The sequence below is a fragment of the Sander lucioperca genome, chromosome 11 (genome assembly GCF_008315115.2).
Source record: "Sander lucioperca isolate FBNREF2018 chromosome 11, SLUC_FBN_1.2, whole genome shotgun sequence".
Taxonomy (NCBI): Eukaryota; Metazoa; Chordata; class Actinopteri; order Perciformes; family Percidae; genus Sander; species Sander lucioperca.
The window spans coordinates 25,672,911-25,698,577 of NC_050183.1; the positions used below are offsets into that span (position 1 = coordinate 25,672,911).

Genomic DNA, 25,667 nt, shown 5'->3' on the forward strand with positions numbered 1-25,667 from the left:
GCACGCGTATTATCTCGACACGTCGCAACTCCTCTTTCCTCTCTAGCTCTTTTTGCTCCCTCTCTGGCTCTCTCATATCCAACCTTATCTGGACATGTGCAGCTATAGCATTCCACAATGTGTCTTCTTATCTCTCACAACTGCAGCAGGAATGCCAGGGTGAGAGGGGGAGTGCAGGGGTGAGGGAGGGACTGATGAAAAATGACTGGCAAAGAGTTTAAGGTGGAATGCCCTTGATGGAGGAAAAAGAAAATCGAAATGTCCCCCTTCAGGACAGCCGTCAGAGGAGGATTATCTACACAACGAGAGCTTTTGATCAGCTAACTCGATATGCAGAGCTCAAAGTCAAAAGGCAGCAACCCTGCAGTCTATATCAGCTGGGCGCAGAACTCTGTGAAGTGATACATCTTGAGTGTTTATTTGATTTTGACACACCTTTCACTCTCAGGTCCTTGTGTATATTTTCTCGCTGTATAGGTGCTAAAGCTGTTGCACCTTGAGAAGACTTTTGTGTCTATGTGTGTAGGTTTATGTGGGTTTAAAAGAATTCTTTAGTTTGCGTTTTCCTGTAAACATGCTGTATAAAAATGTAAACATGTCATCTTCCATCTAGCAGACATCCTGCCTCCAGTTGCCAGCAGGTCAACTCGCCTGAGACACACCATGTATAAAGAGCTAATGTAAGTTGACTGACACTGTACAGAAAGCTCTATTTGTAAAAGTGCATGTGAGGGATACTTACACAGTGCCGTTGCCTTTAGGAAGGCCCAGGGCGTTGGCATTGACTATAGGACTGCTGGGTGAGGAAGGTGTGGAGGGCAACACTGAGGACAGGAAGCTGGAGGCTGGAGACAGAGGGACGGAAGAGAACGGCGAGGACATATCTGAGAGGGCTGGAGACATGGAGACGGGCGGAGGGGGGGGGGGCGGAGGAGGAGGGAAGTCTTGGCCAGGGCCTAATGGAGAGGACAGGTTGCTGGAGCTATAGAAGGGCGGTGGTGGCGGCGGGAAGGAGGGAGAGCTGGGAGACTCCACGCTGCCGGCCTTGGTGAAGGGGGGCACGGTGACCCGGGTGAAGGGCTTGTGTGAGGTGGGAGGAGACAGGGGGGAGGACAGGCTGGACCCTGAGGAGCCAGAGGACTGGGTGACGTAGCCCGCCCCGCCGGGGCTCTGGGCTGCGATGAACTGCTTGGGCCGGGCGTAGTTGAAGGTGCTGGCCTGCATGGCGGTGCTGCTCTCCAACTCCTGGAAGGAGGGAGGAGGTGGGAGAGGTGGGGATGGTGGAGCAGGTGGAGGCGCTTCTTGTTGCTGAGGTGGAGGCGGGATTTCCTGGTTCGGCTGTTCCTGCTGCTGCTGCCAGCTGGGTGCTTCCTGTTGCTCCAATAGAATCTGGTCCTGCAGCTGCTTCAGCTGGGACGCGTTCCTAAAAAGCAGAAGCATGGTCATCAGTGGCAGTTATCAGAAACTAAAGTCATTGTTTGTTTTCTTAAGGACTTCACATTCTTTATGGGAAAGGGTTGGGGGTGGGGCATTTCTGTAACAAAGTAACAGACTTGTAAAAATGTTTCAAAATCATGCAGCTGTTGTCAATTTATGCATGACACCATCGCCTGGTCTCTATCTAACTGTAACAGAAGTGTTAGCTGCCACATGTGAGCATAATCGATGTAGAGTTAGAATGTCAATCTAAAGTGTTGGGACAGCCGAGTGAGGCAGAAACACCACAAATTGGGAACATGTTCATTATTAAAGACATAAAGGATTTTGAGGATGACCTCAGCATGTGGTCGTATGTCAACAGGAGTCAAAGTCAACTGTTTTTTCACTGGTCTGAAGGTGACAGCCTGGACACATTGTTTGTGTGTGTGTGTGTGTGTGTGTGTGTGTGTGTGTGTGTGTGTGTGTGTGTGTTCTGGGAAGGAAACGCTGCACCAGCAGCACCAGCTGATAGGTTATCAGCCTCTAGCCTTTCACAAAGCCAGCCTGTTGACATTACATCAAGTATAGTAAAGGAATCAGGAGAGAAGTGAGAAAAACAGTTTTGTTCAACAGTGCAGCAGTTTAGTCTAACGGACCGTAAACTGGTCTGAGCTCAGTTAATATGATGTTTTTTCTATCTGAGAAATAAGAAAAGGGAATTACACGGTTGAGGCGTGGCTCCCTGTATCTGAATGGCACTGTGATGAAGAAAAACAAAATATCTAATGTTGCGGTGTCATTTTGCCAGGGATAGGTCCTGATGAAGTATTGTGTTTTTTCACAGAGGTGTGGTTGCCCAGTCTCTCCCCCAGCTTGGTTGATTCACTGTGTTGTCGTCATTGTGGGAGAGAGGGAGTTCTTTTTACTAGTTTTTATTTTCTCGTAGCATTGCTAAAACAAGCTCTAAAGAGGACTTTTGAAAACCATGAGACAGAAGTGAACTCTTAGAAGCTCTCCTTGAGGATCAGAAGCAGGGGAAAGGCTGGAAATTATAAACCTTCAGAGTATACAGCTATGTGTATGTGAGACTGATGAGTTCTTCATAGGCAGCCTGTTCAGAATATACTGTGCATCCCAGTGGTGCATGTTGTCAGGAGTCCACCAGGACCAAGTTCACGTGCCCAAATCTGTTCCAGATGTTGAATAATCAGTGGAGTCTTTCGACTATTTTTCATCTGTGAGAATACAGAGAAGACCCCCCTCCCTTTAGCCTTCCCCCCCTATACATTTGCAAACAACACTGGTGAGTATTTCACAAAACTGACAGTTGTAGCAAAGTGTAACAAATCCAGCACACAATCAAACAGCAACATGACTGATTAGTCTGTCCGAGCCAGTTATTTTGGTCTCATGCTCCCCTCCATAGGAGACTTCACATGCCCAAATAAATAGTCATTAATTCAAAATCGTTCATTGCGATCATTCCAGCTCAGCGTAACCTGGTGCTGTCCTCACTGACGGCGAGAGCACACAGTCGATTCAACGTGTCCCCCCCCTCTGTGTATACATTTTTCTTTACATTCTCCAAAACTCTCCTGTTCAGGCCTCAACCAAAAGAGTGCTTTTACAGGAACAGTTTGGCAGCTCGCGAGGCTCGCAGCGCTCTGCAGCGGTTTGATTCCTTTTTTGGCTGTGTTCTCAGAGCATCAGGCCCAAAGCACCCTGCCCGTCTGCTCCAGCAGAGAGGAAACACACTTAATTTCCTCCCAGCCTCATCCCTCTCAAGCCGACACACCGCTTTACTGCCTCAGCATGAAAGACCTCAAAGACCTTTACAGTTTTTTTACCTATGTTTGTGACAAAGGTAAATGCTGTAAATGTATGAGCTGGATGTTATCCAGCTTGAACTGACATCATCCCCTTTGCCTTAAAAGGTGCCCTTTACTTCCAATATAAAGACACAAGCACCTTCATTCATTACACAGCCCAACTGCTATGCAACTATCTTACAGTACAATGGTACACTCTCTTACTATGCACTGACATTTGACTTGCATCTAAATACAATTCAGCGTAATAGAATTCTAATTTTGTCAGTTGTTTAGACATTTGGCTTCTTCATATTTGACAGCGCATGAAAAGGTCAGCTTGTATAATTTGCAGCTGCATGAATAGTTTTACGGCCCACTTAGGGATTTACATCAAGCGAGGGTCATACAGACTCTGTGACCCTCCAGCTCTGATCGTCCAGACCTCCTTGACCACAAAGTGCATGACAAAGGCCGCTGTACGCACACTACGTCCTGCCTGTTTTCATCCCAGCTGTACTCTAAAACAGCACGACCCCTGCTAAAACCTGCGCCTTGTGTAAAAGATTAGAAGGCGTCTACAAATGGCTCCATTGCTCTCTCTTATTTTTTGTCTCTGTGGCGGAGAGGGGCTGAATTAGAAGGGAAGTGTTCCTCTGTCGTCATGCCAACGGCCCTGTGTTTTGCTGTCCTGGTCCAAGCCAACTGGCCCACGGAGCGCCGTGCTTCGCTCCAGCTCCTCTGTCTGTCATTCTGTAACACAGCATTACTCTTATGTCTCTCTCCCTCATTGCCTCTCTTCTTTTCTTTTTTTTTTTTTCCCGTCTTCTGGTGGTAAAAATAGGCAGAGAAGTTATGTCTTCCCCCTTTTCATCCTGAAAAATACTTTCCTTGGGCTGGATCCTGTCTGTAAACTCTTTAATGGGGGAAAAAAAAGAAAGAAGAGTAGAAAAGCCAAAAGGAATCTGGTGTGGAGTAACTTTGTCTCTCTGGTTTCTACATGGAAAAGCTCAATGAACAGATCCAGGAACAGCTTAACAGTAACTTAATTGTAAGAGTGTTTTACAGCCCAGTGATGTATCAGTCAGCTAAACACGGAGCGGTGCCAGACACTGTGGGTCTTTACCGGCAGCATCTTGCTTCAATAAATTAAGCCGATGCCGCTTGTTTGTGCTTCCTGAACAATAACGACCCGGGGTGCGTGAGAAACTCATCCACTGTTCCACCGCCTAGCAAGCTGGGAGCCATCCGCAGGTTTATCTGCCGCCCATCTCGTTAGCTCCGCAGCTGGCTGAAAAGACGGAGCCGCTTTATTAGACCCGGCCAGCTGATGACAGGAAGCAGGCCAGGGGGAAAACAGGAAGTAGTTGAGTGTGCATTGCTAGTAATGAGGGCTTTCCTTCAGTAAACGACAACAAAGGGTGGAAACTAAAGACATGTCCATTCTCTTTAAAATTATGTAGGTGTTTACAAACAAAAAAATTGACATTAGACGCATATAACAAGGCGTCTAGGCTGTGCAGCAAGTGGAACGAGGAATGCCTTTAGTGGGTGTTTGCATTACACCTTTTTATTTGATTCTGCAAACATCCGTGGCATAGCAACAGCCTGACCTTGCCATTTGTAAATTATGTATATCCAAATAGTCAAATTGAGCTCTGGTATCACACCTACAACATAAACACAGCTTTGCTAACACTGCCTGAGATCATCACACGCACAGTGCTCGGCCCAAACCGTGACACCGATCAGGGGTTCATGATGAATAGAAATGCAAGATGAAATCCTAGCTGGAACACACCTTTCTAGTCACACAAAAACAAGGTGGATCTTGTTTTCTCTCTTTTATTTTAACTGCACTGCCACCTACACACCTGGTTCACGGTTTCCTCACTTGCATTCGCCACCAAGCATTGCATCATCACTATAGTGCGTCAATATAAACATGTCTGATGCCGCCGAGCTGGAACGGACCGTCAATCTGACGTAGTGATGAGCTGATGTCTGAGTGTCTTTCACACTGACAGACTGTGATTAACAGCTGCTTAAACTGCTGGAAAAGTTACTCCTGTCTGACATGTGGCCTGATTAATATGAAGAAATGGGTTTTGTGTCACCATGGACTGGAAATGTGTCATGTTGGGGATTTTCTGAGAAGAGTGAGACTTTTGTTGAGTCACATTTGAACTACAATCCAAGGTTACATAGAAAGGCCACACAAAATCTCACTCTCACACACCCACCCGGACACACGCGCACGCACACACACATGTATGCATGCACGCATACGCACGCACGCACATACACACACACACACACACACACACACCACTCTCCTGCCTCCCTCTACTCTCACAAGACAAAGCAGAGTAGCAAAGGAGCCACAAAGTTTCCAAGAACATTCAACATAATCTTGTCTGACCCCACAAACCAGGCTGCTGCTGCTGCTGGGAGCACACAATATTCAATGTGTCTCACATACGAAAAAGCATTTAATTTGCTTTCTGCAGCTTTCATCCATTCACTTCTTCCCTGTCAGCTGACATGTTCTCTCTCATCTTTTGTTCTCCTGGTGTCCTTAACTTATTTTCAGCCCCTTTCCTCCCCGGGTACCCCAGCCCCCCCTTCCCTTCTCCTCGTTCTCTCTGGCTCTAATTGCACACACACCACATAAAACAGAACCAGACTGTTTTCCTTCCCCCCCCCTCTTTCTTTAAAACGTAGCACAGAGCGTTTTTCTTATTCTAGCCACACCAACAAGTCACGGCTGCTCCGCTCATCTACTTACTCCCTGCCCTACTTTCTTTCTTCCTTCTTCTACTAATATTTCCCCCTTGCTCTCTGTCTGGGCTAATATTTCATATTCAAGTGTAGGTGAAGAGGGCTCTTTACAATCAGCGAGCCCTACTTTTCTCTATATACCTCCATCCATTCAACCCCTTCTCTTCTCCCCACTCCTCCGCCTTTTGCTCTTTCTGTCCAAGTGATACAGGGAGTGTTTTCTTTTTCTATAGCAAGAATGCTGAAGACATTCTTCCCTGGAATGGAGTGGGAAAGACATTGCCATCAAATGGGATTAGCAGCAGGAGAGGAGGGAGAGGAGGAGGAGGGAAGTGAAGGAAGAGCCAGGGGGAGGAAAAGAGGCAGAGAGTGAAGAGAAGAAATCAGTCAGTGAAAGAGTTGGATGAGTAAGACACAAGCTTTCTCACCTAACAGACTCTATTGTGTTAACTAATCCATGTGACTCCACTGAGGAGCTCTGCAAACAAATCTCGCCACATAAACAGTCTGTCTGCATCACAGACGCAACACTAGAAAGAAAACGGCCGACTCATCTTTGTTAAAGTCACTCACAGTTCTTCTCTTTCTCACTACAGCCTGAACTCACTACCTTTCCAGAGCCTCCAGCAAATGAATGGGTATCACACTCAGCCTCTCTGTGCTCCCAGAAAAGCACACACCCATTCTGATAACATATGATTTAAACATTAACATGCCAAACTGTTAAAGCAGGAAAACGCTGGGGGGGGGGGGGGGGGGGTTGTCCTTATTCTACCTCAAACATTTGACTTTTCCTTCTTCCTCTACTCCCTAATTCAAATGTAATGACTTAAAGTGTTTGTCACCAGTGCCTTTTCAATTAGAAATAAACAACCCAAAGAACCCTAAATGCAATAACATTTTTAAAAGGTTATTTAAAAAGTTTACTCCATGCTAGCTCAGCAAGTTTAAAAAATTGAAGAAAAGCATCATTAAGTTAATCTTTTATCCATTCCTTTGTCATTCTATCAGTCTCATTGAGGTTTGCTTCATTCAAATAAGTTGTCAGTCTACACAAAGCAAAGTTTTACCTTCAGTGTTGTGGTCTTGGTGTGTAGCAGCTCTGATATTTCCCTGCAGGAGAGTAAACTACGTTGCAGTGCTGCTCTGCCAGGTATGAGCAGCATATATAGAGCGCTGAGCAGCCAGAGTGACAGACCAGTCGCTCCCTCTCTCCCTCTCTCCCTCTCTCCCTCTCTCTCTCTCTCTCTCTCTCTCTCTCTCTCTCTCTACATGAGTCAGTCTGTCTGTGAGCTCCTCCTCTTCACAATAAAAGCTCCCAGCCTGCCTGAAACCAACTCATTTCAAAATAAAACCTCTGCCATATACTGTACTGACCGAGGAACTTCCCTTTGGGAGTCAGGAACCAACACAACAACAGTCACAGATAAAGAAAACGTCCATAAGAAAAGCCAAATGAGATACCTATATCTAATTGCTTTTACCTTTTGTGTCCACATTTATATTGTTTTCTGAATGACCAAAGACAAAAGAGACAGGATGATTGAGGACAGAGAATGAAAGACAGATTTAAGAAATTAATCATCGGAACAATTCTCTCAGTTTCAAGTGACGCAAATGAAATTTGTCCATTCTAAGGTTACATTTGAGACCATGCCCTTTCTGAAAGTAAAAACCCACATGTACTCTTCACATAAACATTATCTACCCTTCACATGTACACAGAGCACAGTGACTATTATCTACATGCCAAGCATATGGAACATGATAGTTTTATGTATCATATATACCCTATTGGACCTTTGGAACAATAACTATAATAGAGACAAAGTCTGTGTGCAAACTATCACAACCACAATAGATCTGGTGTCATTCACTGAAATATGTTCACAAGTATTCAGTTTCTCAATAGAAGAAATTTGTCCTTCATTTTTGTGGGATGAAACAAAACCTTTTTGGGAATTTATCATTTCCATTTTTGTGTGTAATGCCTCTATTTTTAGAGTCGCTGTTCGTTTTCCAGACTACTGATGAGTCAGTGTGTTGATGGGAGGTGGGAGGCAAGGGATCTGGTCCAGTGGGGTGTTGCGTGTAGTTCTAAGTGTGCATGTCATCGTGTCCTTATATTGGGGAAAGGTCGGAGAGCCATTAGGAGAGGGTCCTCCTCTCTCTAGAGGTGCAAGTCATTCCCTGTGTGTTGACTCATTGACACTTTAGAGGCGAGTCAGAGTGAATCTCCTCTGTGCTCAGAGTCGGTGACAGCAGTGTCATGAGATTAGAGTGCCTATACATTATTGCATCCTCTAATTAACATCCACGAGGGAAAGTGCTGTAGTGGTCTGACTGGGAGTGTGTCTAAAGGGTGATCAAGTCTATACCACCCACACACACACACACGCGCACGCACGCACGCACGCACGCACGCACACACACACACACACACACACACACACACACACTGCTTGCACCAACAGCCGGGGTCAGGATTTAATCAGGGGTTGATTGACTTCATCCAGAAACAATGTGATTCTCTGAGAGTGTGTGTGTGTGTGTGTGTGTGTGTGTGTGTGTGTGTGTGTGTGGGTGGGTGTAATGTGTATTTATATGTGTGTTTCTCAGTGTTTAACATACCAGGGTGTTCTTTCCTGGGAAACACAGTCTGCTTTCTATGAGGGGATCATTGAGGCCCATTAGTTTCCATGCTGTCAACTCCCAAGCATACACCCTGGTCTCTCGCTCCCCTCATCTCTCTGTGCGTCTTTTCATCGCTCCCTTTTCCCTCGGCTCACCCCTCTTTCTTCCAGCCCTCTCTCTGTGTTATGAAGGTCAGCTCCGACAACTCTCTTCCTTATTTGGAAAGTTTCTCCATTCCATGCAGGTCATTCTAGCCCGACCGACCAATCCAGTGGTTAGTTGGTCTGGTTTCTCAGCCAATCCTGTGTCTCCCATGTCCTTTTAAGGACTGCCCATCTCTCACTCTGGAGGTTGATGTGAAATTGTCTGCTTTTCCTGCTCCCTTGTGTCTCCGTTGACTTCATTTCGCTTTTTATTCGGTTACACAATCTTATTCCTCATGACAACTAACTTTCTGTTTCTGCCTTTTTCCATTTGCTGGTAATCACAACCCTCTCTGGCCTGCATTCATGCATCCATTAGAGAACAGACTCCCAGTCAGTGTTTTACTTCCATTTTTAATTAGACGTTTGATGATGACGAACCACAAGTTCTCAGTGTGTATCCAGTACCATATGTGGTTCTTTAACATGCATGTTTCCCCGCTCTCCATAAAACCACAAGCAACACCTCGACAAGAAAGTGATTGTTAATACTTCATTAGAGAGTTCATGACTTACACCTCGTAAACACAAACATACTGCTGAGAGGAAGCTCTGAGTCACAGCAGAGATATGCGACCAATCCTGGCAGCCAGAGCTCCTTGCTCAGCAACGCAACACAGAGAGCATATAGATCCTGCTTTAAATTGAATGCAACAAGCCTGAAAAGTCCTACTTAGTCCTACTAGTAGTCTAAACTAAACACAATACAGAGGGACAGAGGGCAAACAACCAATCACCAGTTACATCTTCACACTGTAAATACAAGTACAAGTACAAGTTCTGTGTGTGTGTGTGTGTGTGTGTGTGTGTGTGTGTGTGTGTGTGTGTGTATGTGTGTGTATGTGTGTGTGTGTGTGACAGTGGGAGACTGATGATGGCTATTGGCAAAGAGCTGTTTGTTGCCGTCAGTTTGTATGCTGTTCCCCTGACAACAGCCTCACTGGGGTTAAAGAGGTTTGGAGCTACTGCAGAAGTCATTTAATCTCAGTGGTATGGCAATTATGTCAGCAGACAAGGATTGAAAGGTATAAGGTCAAGCTGCATGCAATACAGGCCACATAAAAGTGGATCAGACCATTGCTCATATTTATCACTGCAGTATGTAAGTATGCAGAGCCTGAAAACATTAACGTTGGTAAGTGGCACACATGGCGTCACTTACACACTGTTGCTCTAAGCTCCTGTGTGTTTGGAACTATGTGTTTGTGTGAGTTAGAGCTGGGCAATAATTCAATATTATATCAACTTATATTGACTTTTGGCGGAATTGTATTATGATGATATGATCATATCATGATATCGTTTTACATAATTCTGCTCTCAAAAATAATGATTTCAAGCTAACTATACTTAAAGTTCCCATATTGTAGAAAGTGATATTTATGTCTTTTTCGATTATAAAGCAGGTCAAGGTGCTATATAAATACTGGGAAAGTATCAAAACGCTCAATCCATGGAGAAATGCACAAAGCCCATATTCAGAAAGTGGGCCTTTAAACGAGCCGTCAGGACTTCCGTACGGTTGTGATGTCACAACTATACTATATATACTGTAGATAGAAGGTGCCCCTTCAGTGCAGTTACAGTCATTCCCCGGCTGCAATGACGGTGACTTCAAGAGCGCAGATGCAGAAGGCCCGGACCTGAACGGCACCAATCAGAACAGACAGGGCTTTTTCGGGAGGGGGCTTAAAGAGACAGGCGCTAAAACGAATCATTTCAGACAGAGGGTGAATACAGGTATATTCAGACAGACATTATGAGAAAATCAATGAGTTTTTTGAACATTAAAGCATGTAAACATTTTTTAGTCGAAACCCAAAATACAAGTATGAACCTGAAAATGAGCATAATGTGGGACCTTTGAAACATGATTTCCATCTGATTCAATACACAACAGTGGAAGACAGTTAATTAAATTATTTTATATACTATGATATACGTATATCAATATCAGAAAAATGATTCATAATAATGATTATAGCAATATGTTCCAGTCTTTAAGTGAGTTTGTGTACTTTTGGGTCATGCTAAGAAGGTTTGACAGTAACTTCCGATCTGTAACATTTGACAGCTGATTGTTGCACACTGTCTGCCATGTAATTCCCTCAGTCTGAAACTTTCCACTTCCTCCCTTTGCACAAGCAGATGTGAATTAGAAAGACCTCCACTTTCCGTCCCCGGGCTACTTCTGCTTCAGCTGCACTTAAAATGTCAATTCAAAGGTATTTATAATCAAGTGCAGGCACTGCTTACACACACACACACACATGCACGCACACACACACACACACACACACACACACACACACACACACACACACACACACACATACACAACTTCTGTCTCTCTTTTTTTACCGTCTGGCTTTATGCTACCAACCTACTCAATCAGTAATTATTACAGCATCTCTTTAACAAATGAACAGCACAAAACTTAAACCTGAATTATTATTCTAGACCCTTAGTGTAGTGAGAAAAGGCTAAAATGAAGTCCTGTTGACTGCCAATGTGTGCCTGTTTTACATCATCGGTAATTTTAGCATACTGAGTTAAAATGAACATACTGTAGAGCTGCATAAAAGAATTCACAGACACGTTGCTGGTAAGAGTTCAACTGACACATAAAAAGCACTCTGTGGAATGAAATCCGTGCAAGAGAATAATTTTGACTGTCAAAGTTGATTCCTGGTCTTATGAAAGAGAGATTAAGCTGTGGAATGGTTTGAGGATAATTGTTGCCTCTGCTACTTATGCTTGGTGTGTGACGCCCACCCAGCCATTATCCCACCCTATAATATAATGCTTTGCCCCTATTATCACGGTCGATATCATTGTGGTCACACCTTCGATGTGTTGCACTAGCTTGACTCTTTTGACTGTCTCCTCCTTTGTCTTGTAGTCTTGTTTTTAGTCACAGTGAAGTGGTTTGTTGAAACGGTTGCTCACTATAGTGCCTTAATGTTTCACTACATCATATGTAGACTTTTCCTACCATAAAAAAATCTGGATGTAAAAACATGCGAAAACACACAACCACATGCCACCTCTTGTACTAGCAAGGATATGTCATTACACTGAAATTAATGTAAGAAATACAAAACGTCCTTGTGAAATGTCACACTAGGCAAACATGTACCTTTATCAATATAGGAAAGCTGACACTGGACACCAGCAGCACTGACCCCTCATCCATCAACCCACACTCACACCCATGTGCATGCAAGTGCATGAGCGCACACACACAGATTTATCAGTCTATCATGATGTGGCTTTACAGACAGTTACGTGTGTACAGTTGATGCCCTGGACAAAGGTGAGTTGTGTTGTTGAATCAGGAGTGACCACAACTTTGCACAACATGGCAATGACCTTACTTTGAGATGCAAAGTCTCAGCTGAAGCTGAAGTGGTTTGTCTCGTAGTATCCTCTCAGAGTGTGTTTCAAAGCTGTAGTCCTAAATCCTGTCAGATCTTTATTTAGACCCTTCTGCAGGAACCCAAGTTCATCTCCCATCTCACACAATAGGCTTCAATCCCAGGATAACTTTTAGTTGCCATTCATAACACGTCTGCTTTAAGAAATATGTTACTTATAACATGTAACATATTTAACAAAGTTAAAGTTATTTAACAATAGTTTTGCTTTCTATACTTATTGTTCGGGGCAGTTTATGAGAGGGCAATAAAAACACTGACAGTACATTGTGTCACTGGTTTTTATATTTTATCCTGCTTACAGTAGTCTGAAAATAACACACCTATCAATGTTGCCAACTATAGCAAGTACCCAAATATTATTTGTTTCTATGTGTAGAATTCCTAACAAAATGATGTGAAAAAAACGGCATTCCAATGGAACATAAAATGAGACTGTGCTGCCAATTTGCAGTCTATCTATTCTCTACCATGTGGTAAAAGTCAGCTTTCTCTCCAAACCTGGGGGTTGGTTCAGATCCAACTGGCCAATCTGAGCCTCTCCCCTGAGAATTTCCTTTGATTCTTATCCTGACGTCTGACATCAACGCCGGGCATCAAACCCAAATACCTACCGACCCTGTTCTGTCTTCCTTAGCACAGAAAAACAGCGGGTCTGTTTTCACAGCTCAGGTCTCCTGCAGTCCCTCCTGTCTGCCAAGTCACACAACGACTTCCTCCATCTCATCAGCTCACTGTTATTGAAGCAAAAAAATCATCCCTTCCACAGGCTTCCAGTTTGTTATTCCTGTGATTTAGAACGATTTATTCTAGATTTGTGAACATGAACACATCTCACCAATAGCTATAAACACTGGTGTTACGATTGTGATGTTGTTTAATTCAGCTGTCCTTTTATAAATAATAATGGGTGCTGTAAAACACTGTAAAACCAAGAATATTTTTTTCAGATATTAGATATAACATTTCCTTGAGAGAAAAAGCTTATATGTACAGAAATCCAGAAAACTTTAGACTTTAGAAATAATTCTCAATAAGTATTAAAGTCTAGACACTCATGCCTTAAGCTAGGTGAGCTGTTCACTCAGATAATAAAACCACCACCCATACTAATCCTCACTGCCTTTATGTAAATGCAATAAAACAATTAATCTATTTAATGAAATCGCCTTATCTTAAAAATACACGACATAAGGGTCATAGTTTCCACTCTGTCTGTTGAATTTATAGCATTTCAACAAATTGGTTTGTTAGAAAGTCATGGTGCTTATTAAAGAGAACTCCTATAAAAAGTGTGAAAAAAAGCAATTAAAGTAACAAACTAGGATCATTTGAAAGGCTGCAGGCTTTGCTGTGCTATGTTGATGTTTCATAGCAGCATGTGGCGCACAGAGAAGAAACAATTGAGCAGTCTGTACGGGATGTGCCACACAACAAACAGGATATGATGAACTCAGTGATAAGCTCGGAGGTTTTAGGTTGAGAGTGGTCAGACTCTGTTCCTACATGTTACCTAAAGAAACAGAGTGCAGTCTGGCAGAAACGTGACCTCTGATAATGGCAGGGCTGCTGTTTTTACTGTGTAATTATAGAATTTAAAGGTGAGAGGGCAGGAGAGGGATGGCCTATGCTTTCTAATTGCTTCACAGTTGGGAGCTGGTTGTTTTTAGCAGTGTATTGACGTTGTTAGTGTGGATAAACAGCGATAAACAGCTTTCTACCTCATTTATCTAGCATTGAAGTCTGATCTAGTGATAAAAGATTATTGTTCCATCTTTGTCACATCCCTAAAATCAATCTCAGTAACTATGTTTTTGCACGCCACAAAAGAAAACAGATTTATCAAAAATTGGTATATTCATCTCTTCTGCCATGTGAAAGATTTGCAAAATTGCTAATTCTGCACCAACAAACATGGATAATTAATTCACAATATGTTAATTGTAAATGATCAGCTGATTCCACTCTGCTCTTGTCCAACTGCTGCCTCTGTTTTATCATTTTATCATATTTTATTAATCAGAAAAGGTATGCGCCTTAACATCATTTCTACTGTTGTGTGAGGCTACATGTGGCGCCACTCAACTCACACCCAGAGCATCAGCCTCACAGCCAAATATTTACCTGTAATTTCCTGTCTCCTCCTCTATATTCTCAGCTCTGGAAGCACAGAATAAACAAGTCATAACATTTATGTCAACAAATATGCAATTCTGTAGCATCCATCAGTGGTAACCAAGTCCAGCACACATGCAGTGGAAAAAGCATGTGCAATGCAAGAACCAAGCTTCACTGCACTGTAACCAAACTCTAGTCTAAATGCAGCCTGTCGTAACTCGCACAGCACCACTGTTAAGCATCTGCTATTGATGGAATATACTGCGTGCATTGTTTAATAGTCTGACAGCAATATTAGAAACCTCCCAAAAAAGTCCCCCACCTAATTAAGTTTTGCCAAACTACAAGGGAAAATATTAAGAGTGAAAAACAAAGAGTCTACCACCATGAGGCTGTACTTAGGCACAGTGGTGCTTTGAGCTAAAGTTTAACGTCAGCAATGCTGGCATGTTGTTGTTTAGCAGGTGTAATGTTTACCATTTTAGTTTAGTGGGTTAGCATGCTAATATTTGCTAATTAGCACCAAACTAAGTAAAGCTGAGGCTGAGTGGAACCAAACCAAAGTATTGAATAAGCAGAAATATTGATTATGGTGCTAGATGAAAAGTCAGGGGATCAAAGTTTTTACAATACATCCTCTGGGGACCATAAATGTCTGCATCTATTTTACAGCATCCATCCAAAAATGTCAGTCTTGTGGCGCCAAATGAAAATTCAGGGGATTACTTAATTCATTAGGATTCATTGTCTGGGAATAATGAATGTTAAAGTGCCAATCCATCATGTAGATGTTGAGATATTTCACTGAATAAGTGAAAATTTGACATGCTGGTCGCACTAGAGAAAAAGTCAGGGGATCACCAGTTATTACACTTCATCCTGAATAGGACATAAATATCTGTAGCAACTTCCATGACAATCCATCAAATACTTTTTAAAATATTTTACTCTGAACCACAAAAGTCAACTTCATGGTGGCACAACAGGAAAAGTCAGGGGATCACGAAAATCAGTAGGATTCTGGGAATCATGAATGCCTTTACAAAAGATATTTCAATTTGGACCAAAGTGGTGAAAAGTGCGACCAACCCAGTAGACAGACGGACGTTGCCATCTCTATAGCCATGCCGCTAGCACGGCTAAAAGGATACACAAATAGAAGGGAAGAAAACACATAGCTCCAAACCAACCAATGGAGTGAAAGTATACACACTACAATTATTTGTGTATGGTCTGCTGTCATTTATCATCAGAAATGCATTAGCGAGTCATCCTGGTGGTCTTGTGGATAAAGATGGCAGCCATGTATTCCCAACCTCTCTGCTTCAAGTCTGAACTTGGACCTTCTATTCCTTCTCTGTTTCTTTCTCCTTATTTCTTGTCTACGGTATTCTTTCCGATTAAGGCAAAACTGCAAATGCAAAATGCATCAGCAAGTGAGATAAAAATCCATGCAGGCCAAGAGGCTTGTCCACGGCAGACATCTCAAAACACAGGATCATTGAAAAAAAAGCCATTCAATGCCCAACTCTCTTCTAATAACAGTGACATCCTACCTGATCTCTATAGTGCTTACAGAAAGGTGCTCAGGGAAAAAAAAACAATGGCTCTGGCCTGGGCTGGGCATGCAGCCGAGGTCAGACAGAAACAATAGGAGCCATCCAGCAAAAGCTACACAGATCTGTTTACAGCCACAGACAGAAAGCAGCTAGCAGACCCGCCCTGGCTAACATGATGCCAAATTGAAACCAACATAAAGGCAAGGGAATGCTTTTGTTCTAAAAAGGCTTGGGATTCCCACCGTTAACACTTTCACAAAACTGAGACACTATCTTTTCCACCAGACCTCAGACAGGCTTCCCAGCCCGTCTCCCTCCCACAAGCCCTCCCTGGTGACGAGCCTGCCCCCTGGGCACAGACACATTGGCACACAGCAGGTACTCACAGCTTTGGTTTAGGCTTGGTAGGCATCGGAGGACCGTCCTTCCCAGGGGATAGGGACAGCTTGCCTGGGGATGGAGGGGAGTCTGGTGCCACCTGGGCAGGACTTTGGGCTGTGACTGGGACATGTGTCGTAGGGTCAGACTGTGGCAGTGGTGGAGGTGGAGGTGGAGGTGGAGGTGGAGGCTGGCTTGGTGGTGATGATGGATTTGGGGGTTGGCCATTCTGTATACATTTTCCCTTATTCCTGTCCTCCTCTAAGCTCATCTGTACTGGAGGCAGCGATGACACACCGGGCCAGATCTCAAGCTCCTTGATAAGGAAAGCACCGGGCTGAGACAGCATCTTGGGTGGCAGCTCTAGGAGGCTGATCTCTGTGGGTGGGGGAGGAGGGGGGAAGGCTGCCACATCCTCAAACCTTGAGTTATCACCAGACATGCCATTACTGGATGAGTCCTCGGCTGCTGAAGGAAACAAACAAAAGAAAAGTGGAAAATGTTGGACTTTAATGTTTAGTTTTTTGTGCAGATTACACATACAAGACTAAAGTCACAGCTGATCTGGCCTAAAGTAGCAGCTGGGTCCAGTCAGGCTGACGCAATTCCTGTTTATTCAGCCTTTCCCTTAACTGTGCTGTGAGTTCTTTACAGTACATACACAGTTCTGTCTGTTAAAATATACACACAGAAATATTAATGTCCTGCTGGACTCACAGAGAGCTGCTTATCAACTGACACCTCTCACCCTCTCCCATACAGACTACACAATAATAAACCTTACAAAAGATGGTCATCTCGTTGAGACGTCAACTTTTATAACTGGTCATAAACCACACGTCCTCCAGGGAATTAGCCTACTGGATTGTCAGAGGTTAGTGTAATCAAGCCCTGATTCATTTGCCAGTTACATTTGTTGTGGAAAAAATACCATTCAAATGAGAAAATTTGCCGATCGGTTTCAGAAGGACCTTTTTGAAGCATAGAGTTGGTTTATGCTTGACAGCTTCATCTGAAAGTGCTCCCAAAAATCTTAATATCGTCTGAATGGAACAACGGTTTTCAATAGTTCCACACAAACACATTTGAACATTAGAAGCAGGGAAATTAGACCCTAACTTATTGTAAATATTAACTGGTTTAAAATGTTGTTTGCTGTTTGGTTTATTTTATGGCTCAGGCAGCATGCTAGTTAGCTAAATGTGTATTTAGCATACTAGTTAGCTTTACAGAATATAGTAGACAGGAGTGTATGATTTGTTGCTTGCCAAGGTGAGGTAGCTGAGGCTAATTGTCTGGATGTTGCTTGGTGGGTTGAGCAGCATGTTGCTGATGCTAGCAACATGCTAGTTAGCTTGACATGTTGGTAACTGGTTGGTTTGGCTTGCATGCTCTTAACTGATGATGTTAGCTGGTGTTTTAGACAAAGGTGAGTATAACTTGCTAGTTAGGGCAGTTTTGACTGTGTGGAGGTAGGTAAAACGGAGGGTGGTTCTGCGACATTGGAATGAAAGCAACACTAGAGAACTTTTCCCGCTTCTGTCACCCTACAGGTTGGAAGCGGACAATTTAATGTAATGGACAATTCCGCTTCCAACCTGTAGGGGGACCGAAGCGGGAAATGTTCTCTAGGGTCTTTGGTGTTTTTTGCCCCCAATGTCTCCTCCCAGACAGCGCGGCAATGGTTATGTTTAAAGTTAAGGTTAGCGTTAGCTGCCTGGAAGGCGCCGTTGCAGGCAAAAAACACCATTGAGCGTTCTCTAGTGTTGCTTTAACTGTTGAGCCTTTTCTGTGTTGCGGGCCCAACTCAACAGAACACCTATTATTGAGCAGGTGCCCACCTGATGACCCTGTAGACCTGCACTCAGACACTCAGACACAAATTCCTATTGAAACCATGCAGCAGCAGAAGTTTATGACTAATAATGACATAGGAATGCTCAACAAACTTTTGGCACATTTTACTGTCTACTGATATTGTGTATTGACTTTATAAAAAGTGACTTAAATTAAGTTTTCTCTAGGATTAACACAAAGTGCATCTTAAAGCATAACTCTCGCCAAAATGCAACCTAGGGACTTTTTGTAAATATACCTGAGTCAAACTTTCGTTTAAAAGCATAATTAGGACGGAAACGCCACTTTTAAGATTTACCGTATTTTCGTTTTTCGGTCAAATGGCCTTTTGAATGGGAGTGCTAGGGGCACTACTATGATCGCATCAAAATCACTATTTTTAAAACACTAAGAAGGCTTGACACAACATGAAACTTTGCTCCAAGTATCACCAGGGGCTCTACACATGAACTCCAGCATTGAGAACATTGTTTGTGTACCCAGAGTTTACTAAAAAGAAAGGTTTTTTAGAAACTCACCGTAGATGTTGGTTTTCCAGTCGTCGTCCATCTCGCAAGTCAAAAATAGTCGAGGGAGGAAAGTAAACATGGAAAGCTCCTAAAGCTTAGTTCCATATAAATGCACAGATAATTTATTGTTTTGTCGTTGAAAAAGGAGCCTCATATAAGAATGGCATTTCCTCCTATGGAGTCCGTTCATTCACATTCGGAGATCGACTATTTTTGACTTAGAAAATGGCGGACAGCGTAAACAACAACTGCTAACGTGAGTTGCTAAAACACCTTTCTTTTTAGTAAACTCTGGGTACACAAACAATGTTCTCAATGCTGGAGTTCATGTGTAGAGCCCCTGGTGATACTTGGAGCAAAGTCTCATGTTGTGTCGAGCCTTCTTAGTGTTTTAAAAATAGTGATTTTGATGCGATCATAGTAGTGCCCCTAGCACTCCCATTCAAAAGGCCATTTGACCGAAAAATTAGAATACGGTAAATCTTAAAAGTGGTGTTTCCGTCCTAATTATGCTTGTAAACGAAAGTTTGACTCGGGTACATTCACAAAAAGACCCTAGGTTGCATTTTGGCGAGAGTTATGCTTTAAGGCACTCCCACATTGGCTTTAAAGTTCAGTTGTGGTGCCTGCTGCTTGTTGATGCTTTGATGCTGTCTGGTAACAACATGCTGAACATGCATCTCTTTCTGTCTGTGTTGCACGCACCTGCAGTGACGGTGAGTTGGGCTGTGTTGTTAACAGAGCCATACGGGTTGGACGCAGTGCAGCAGAACAGACCGCCGTCCTCTGGAAAGGCCTCAGCTATCACCAGGGTGCAGATCTCCTCTAAAATAACAACCACCATTAATAAACCTTTAATGACCAAACTGTTTATGATCCTAAAAGTTAGATTTATATGGGAAGAGATAAAAGCTTTGACACTGATGCACAGTGATCTGAGCAGGTGTGGAGTGGGGTGACATCATGTTGACACTTGATTTGTTTATAATGAGATATAATAGAGAAAGACAAGTTATGTACACTGTAGACTGATGACAGATGATGTCATATAGACTGGTGAGTCGCTATTCATAGTCGGACATACAAAGCATGGACCTAACTACTCATGAAGAACAGACAGACAGAGAAACACTAAAGCACAGATGTTCAGGGACGTCTAAGTGACTCACAGCCTGAAAGTAACACCTGAAACGACTCCCTGAGTCACACAGGTGAGAAATGTCTAACGTAAATTAGCATGTGTGTCATTGTTTATCTGTGATTTTGTCTGTGTTTATGTGTTGGAGTTTGCGGGTGATGGGGTTTCTCAGACTTTCCCAGGGACTCCCTCTGACTGTAGTGGGTGTGATAAGAGTGTCCTGTGAGACACAGACTTATTAACTTGTGATTTGCTGTAGTCATAACCAAGTGAAAGGATGCAGCCAATAATGAAAGCATCAAACTCAATTTGAGTCTCCAGACACATCTAATAAGCCATTTCTAATTTGAACCACTGACTGTGGTTGGAAAAATGAAAGCAAATGAGGTGTTATACCTGGCTCAGCTGCTGATCGAGGCTCTGATTCACAGGATATTATAGGCAGGAAGGAAGAGAAGACAAAGAGAAATATTTTGGTTAGCATATATTAAAAAGTATAATTACAAATCACTTAGCTGAATGTACAATGTTCATGACCACAAAGAAGAATGTCTCACTTTTCTGGAGAATACGAAAATCGGGCGAATCCAGGATCTCCTCTCCCTGGCGGGACCATCTGACCTGCAGAGGAGGGCTTCCACGGACCCTGCACTCCAGAACCACCACCTGGCCCTCGGATGCCTGGGCATCCTGCAGCAGCTGCACAGACGAGGGATAGGGTAAGAGAGAGGTAATGAGAAAAAGGAGCGAGTGAGTGAAGAATGATAAGGAGATGAGAAGAGACTGAAACCTGTAATGAAAAGGATAAATCTGCCTCAGAGGTACAGCAGGGACTAGGCGGAGACAGAGATTGTTGAAGATGGCCCACTGTCAAGGAACACCATTTCAGGGAACTGGAGGCCAGTGGACACTATTGTCTATAAACAGTCACTCTGTTTCCTACAGAGTACTAACTTGCTGTCCCACCGGTTAAATTCCGCCAAAGACAACTAGAGCTGCCTCTTTAGGTACAAATCACCAAATCCTGTTAAGCCCCAGCATCAGTCAATTAGTTAACTTCTCTATTATGAGACAGGTACTCCCAAGGATAAATTTGTGTACCTGGAAACCATCTTCCAACCAACTCTCCAATAAGCCATCTACTCAAGGATGCATTTGAAAACAAAAAGACCATTTAGTCTCTCACTGGTTAGGCAGTTTCTAACGGTCTTTCCTCTGAAAAATCATTTTTTGTTGATTTTCTTCGGCTAGCCTGATTTTTTAAAACATCACAGATACACTAATTTGTTACCAGTGTTGGGCAAGTTACTTCCAAAATGTAATACATTATAGATTACTAGTTACTGTCATTTGAGAGTAATTAGTTATATTACAATATTACTGTCTCTGAATTGTAATGCGTTACACTACTTTTGCATTACTTTTGAGTTACTTTCACCAAAATAACAGGGGAAGTTTGATTTGGCAGCTAGCTTGTGAATTTCACCACCGGATCAATAAAGTCTCCTCTTTATCCACTTTAATACATCATAGATTATTCATATTTTGTATAATTAATATAAATATGCAAAGTAACTAAAGCTATACAAAATAGATAAGTAAAACGTATAATAGGCAAGTAGGAGAAAATGAAAATACTCAATTAAAAGTACGGCATTGTTGTAAAATGTTTGTTTATAGCACTTCAATAAGAAATTCATGTTGTTTAGGTTAAAACACTCTAAAGGAAATGTTCAATTATAGTGTGATTAAAACTCACTATTAACATTATTTACAGTACTTGATTTACAGCTGATTTGTGAAAAGGTAGCCTACACAACCTTATTTAACAGTAATTTAGTTTTACTGCGAACCGTCACAGGAAGTGCTTTTATTTTGAAGTAGGTTACACGGACGTTGTCTGTTGTGTAGCCTACTCTTGCTAGCTTACTGAGATGCAACATGTCCATCAGGCTCAAGTTGTTCACTTTCTTGTTTGTAAAACTGCAACATATTGAACAGTAAATGGTCACAGTAAAAGTCGTCATTAGAAGCCATTCCACTACAGGCATAGTTACTCTCCACGGCTGATAAAAATGCAATGATATTTACGTGTAGCAAGCCTCAACATTAATTCCTGACATGTTTATATCTGTCAGCCGCTGACGTACCGTCACCTGTTGGGACATACATGCTGTCCGTACCGTCTCTGGTTCTGACCACGGGAACAGAAACAGGACAGCTCATTTCAACGCAGTGTAATAACTCCTGAAAATAATATCCATCTCGCAAATGTATTTGTCTCTGCAGTCATCTCAACCATCGAATACAGCGACAGGAAAATAATACGGCTTTTTTTTTTTTCCTGTGAAGAAATGTGTCGCGGTGTTGGTGAATTCTTAAAAAAAACAATGCACCACTAAATGTTGCGTTAAAATGCATTGTAACGAGTATAATATTACCGAAATTTAATTAGTAATGCGTTATATTACTGCGTTACAGCAAAAAGGAATACATTACTGTAATTGCGTTACTTTTGTAACGCGTTACTCCCAACACTGTTTGTTAGTATGCTAATATACTTTCCTCCAAGAACCTGATACCCACTGACATTTTATTGGATCCATCTGGTCCATTACTTTTGATCATCATATATTTAAAAAAAAAAAATCCATTTGTTTTAACTTTAGCCCTAAATGAGTATCTATTTTGGTCCAAATACCTGTCACCAAGCTCCACTCACAATTAAAAAAAAAAACTTGTTTACTTTGTCAAAATATCATATTTCAAAATCAAATAATTTCTTAAATTTGGAAAATGATGAACTGAAAGGGCAAGTTCTATAAAGTAAATAGTTTTAACTATTAACTTTAAATAATTAAGTTTAAGCTAGGGGTAAGCTTTTAGATAGATATATAGATAGATAGATAGATAGATAGATAGATAGATAGATAGATAGATAGATAGATACTTTATTGATCCCCAAGGGGAAATTCAAGGTCCCAATAGATTAAGACATCACACACAACATTCATATACATCACAAACAGGATGATAAAAAAGCAAATCCACATGAGTAGCATGGACAATAAAATAAAAAAATACTAAATAAAATAAAATAAAAAAAATTAAAAATCCACATGAATGAACTAAGGGATGTAAAAGCATGAGACGCTTGCAGTGACAGGGCAGGGACTGACCCTGGGATTCAGTCTGTATGGTAAGGTGCTCTATGAGAGTGTGTGTCATGGTGGTAGTGCAAATAAGTCCAATAGTGCAAGGATAAAGTCTAGCATGAGAACAAAACATTCTGTAAAATAACTAGACTCTGCTGTATGCTGATTATTATCACTTACACTCGTATCTACTATATTTAAATTCACGTATACATGTGTGAACATTGTGCTTTTGGCCAATAGAATAGGTAATAATTGCCCACTCCCTAAGATGCTCTCAACCTCAAAATTGCAGGACCCACTCTTTACAAATGCCAATTTAACCCGTGTAAAATCAAACATATGCCAGCTTATAGTGTTTCAGAACTAAAAAAAATATCAACATAGGGGCTGATGAAGAAGCCACTGTCAACACTGTGTTGTCTCTTCTGCTGGTCACAGGGCCAGAGCGACTTAGACTGGTTTATCCATCAACAAGAGGCACTCAGTGTCAGTGTAAATAAATGTCTGTGAGCTTGAGCCTCTTTAGCCTTTTGACTGTGTGTCTTTGGCATGGGTATATTTTGAGAAGACCAGGGGTGGAATGTACAACATTGGTCTGACAGTGTATGTGTGTGGGTGTGTTGTTTGGGTGACATCACGATGCTGACTTCACTGGAGGCGAACGTCCTCTCATTGAGATGATTATAAAGTCTGCGACAGTTTTTAAAAGAGGTGGGGTGGAGGTGAAGAAAAACAAATGTCTTTTTGTAATGAAGTGGAAAATGATTTAGGGCCTGACTGGCTGAATTAGAGTGAAAGAGACCTGACCCTTGTGGGTTTGGCAGGGCCGTTTGAAGCTCTGCCTCAGCCCGTCTCAGCCCCGCCATCACAAGACCCACAGCCTGAGGGAAAGGGAGTTGGGGGAGTGTTGAAGAGTCTGAGCTGGAAAAGGGTGTTCTTGCCTTGAGCTTGTGTTTTATCTGACCCCCACTGCTGAAAGCCACAGCACAGCATACTGTTATTATGGGAAGGCAAGGAGACTGAGTACATGTGTGTCAGGTTATGGATGTACTGTATGCGTGTATGTATTGGATGCATGAATTCCTGTACTGTACGTAAGTATGTATGTACGAATGTATCTGGGCTGTTTTTAATGGTTTTTGTAATTAAGGCAAATCCTAATGCCACAGCATATAAAATATTACAGACATGGTATGCTACAAACTTTGTGGCAACAGTCTGGGGAAGGTCCCTTCTGTTTCATGCCAATTCCTCTGTGCACGAAACATTTTAAGTAAAGAAATGGTTTTCCAAGACTGGCGTGAAAGAATTTAACTGGCCCTGCACAGAGCCCTGACCTCAACCCCATCAAAGACCTTTAAGATGAATTTAAACACTAACTGCCAGACAGGTCTTATCAGTTCTTAACCTCATAAATGCTTTTGAGGATAAGGTTACAAGCCAGGTTACAAAATCTTATGGGAAAACTTCCCAGATGAGTAGAGCCTGTTTCAGCAGCATATGGTTTCGGAATGACATATTTGAACAGTCACATATGTGCATAATGTTTGTATGTCCACATACTTTTCACCATGTGTATGCCGACCTACCTTGGTGAATATAGGAGGACCTGACACCTCACCACCATACAGTGATGGCACTGGGCTCTGCATCTAGAAGACAACAAACAGGTACTTTCAGAACAGGTTGAGTCCATTCAGAAAGGTGTCTGCTCATGGCAATAAAGAGTTTTTTTCACCTTTTGACCATGTGTATGAGCTTGTGTGGATCTACTGTCATGTGTGCTGTAGCTGCTTACCCGCTGTGGGGGCTGAGACAGGGACTGGACCAGGGTGGAGCGATGAGGATGGACCTCGGGGGTTTTGGGTGACGATGAACGTATCGTCAGAGACATTGAAGTCGTCTTCTTCTGAACTCTAAAATGAACAAAGCAGAAATCAGTACCCACACATACTCATAAAACAAAATGAGGCATTTCTCAACTCAATATGCTTTTAGTTATAATATGATACTTGAATCAAAGAAAACTGTCTCTACAGCAATTAAGATGATATCAGTGATCTTGGCTTCAGTGTGTAAACAGAAAGGGAATCAGGAAGTAGTCTAGATGGAGGCAGATTTATACAACGGATAATAATCAAAAACATTTAGAGAATTGAAAGCACTTGGAGTGGGTACTGTTGATGGAGAGCACAATCCTCCAAATGGAAATGAAAAAGTTTCGAAATGTTGAACATGCATGTTGATCCGAATCAACATAAAGATAAATACATATCTGTGCCAGATTGTTGTCGGTCAAGTAAGTTCTTTATTGAAAAAATTGCACACCAAAACATTATGTGCACTTTGGTGTGTGGCCCAAACCTTTCACCCAATAAAAAAAAAAACATTATTTTTCATATGAAGAAGAAGAAAATGATTCAAGAGAAAAGGAAGACAAGGAAAAGAAGAGAGTGAAAGCAGGAAATGTGTAAAAAGTTTAACATTTGGAAATGTACAGGGGACAATCATGACAGGGTGTTTTTTTTTAACCATAGTAACCCTCTGCACCTTTCATTATTTAGATTGTGGCCTGTGTACTGGGTCAGGGTTATGGCTCTTTAAGGGCCTTTAAAGGGGCCTAGTTAAAGGCAGCAGACCTGATTAGCTGCTGCGGGGCTCAGTTAAC

General features: G+C 42.3%; 1 protein-coding gene across 11 annotated transcripts in view; it reads right to left on the reverse strand.

The window, feature by feature from the left end:
- palld (palladin, cytoskeletal associated protein) overlaps positions 1–25,667 on the reverse strand; it is a 55,309-nt gene that overhangs the window by 8,604 nt on the left and 21,038 nt on the right. For 6 of the 11 annotated variants that reach the window (XR_004898727.1, XM_036007030.1, XM_036007028.1 and 3 more), the window contains 8 exons: positions 24,798–24,915; positions 24,589–24,651; positions 20,399–20,540; positions 20,238–20,261; positions 19,409–19,528; positions 16,346–16,805; positions 14,407–14,442; positions 743–1,423 (listed from right to left, as the gene is read on the reverse strand). Coding sequence is in view for 10 of the 11 variants with exons in the window: in XM_036007030.1 (XP_035862923.1) it covers positions 743–1,423; positions 14,407–14,442; positions 16,346–16,805; positions 19,409–19,528; positions 20,238–20,261; positions 20,399–20,540; positions 24,589–24,651; positions 24,798–24,915 (1,644 nt within the window). In the remaining variant the exon portion in view is untranslated. Of the gene's footprint in view, positions 1–742; positions 1,424–7,078; positions 7,225–14,406; positions 14,443–16,345; positions 16,806–19,408; positions 19,529–20,237; positions 20,262–20,398; positions 20,541–24,588; positions 24,652–24,797; positions 24,916–25,638; positions 25,657–25,667 lie in introns of those variants that run through there. The other 5 variants (XM_036007035.1, XM_036007029.1, XM_036007031.1 and 2 more) reach the window with 5 other exon arrangements.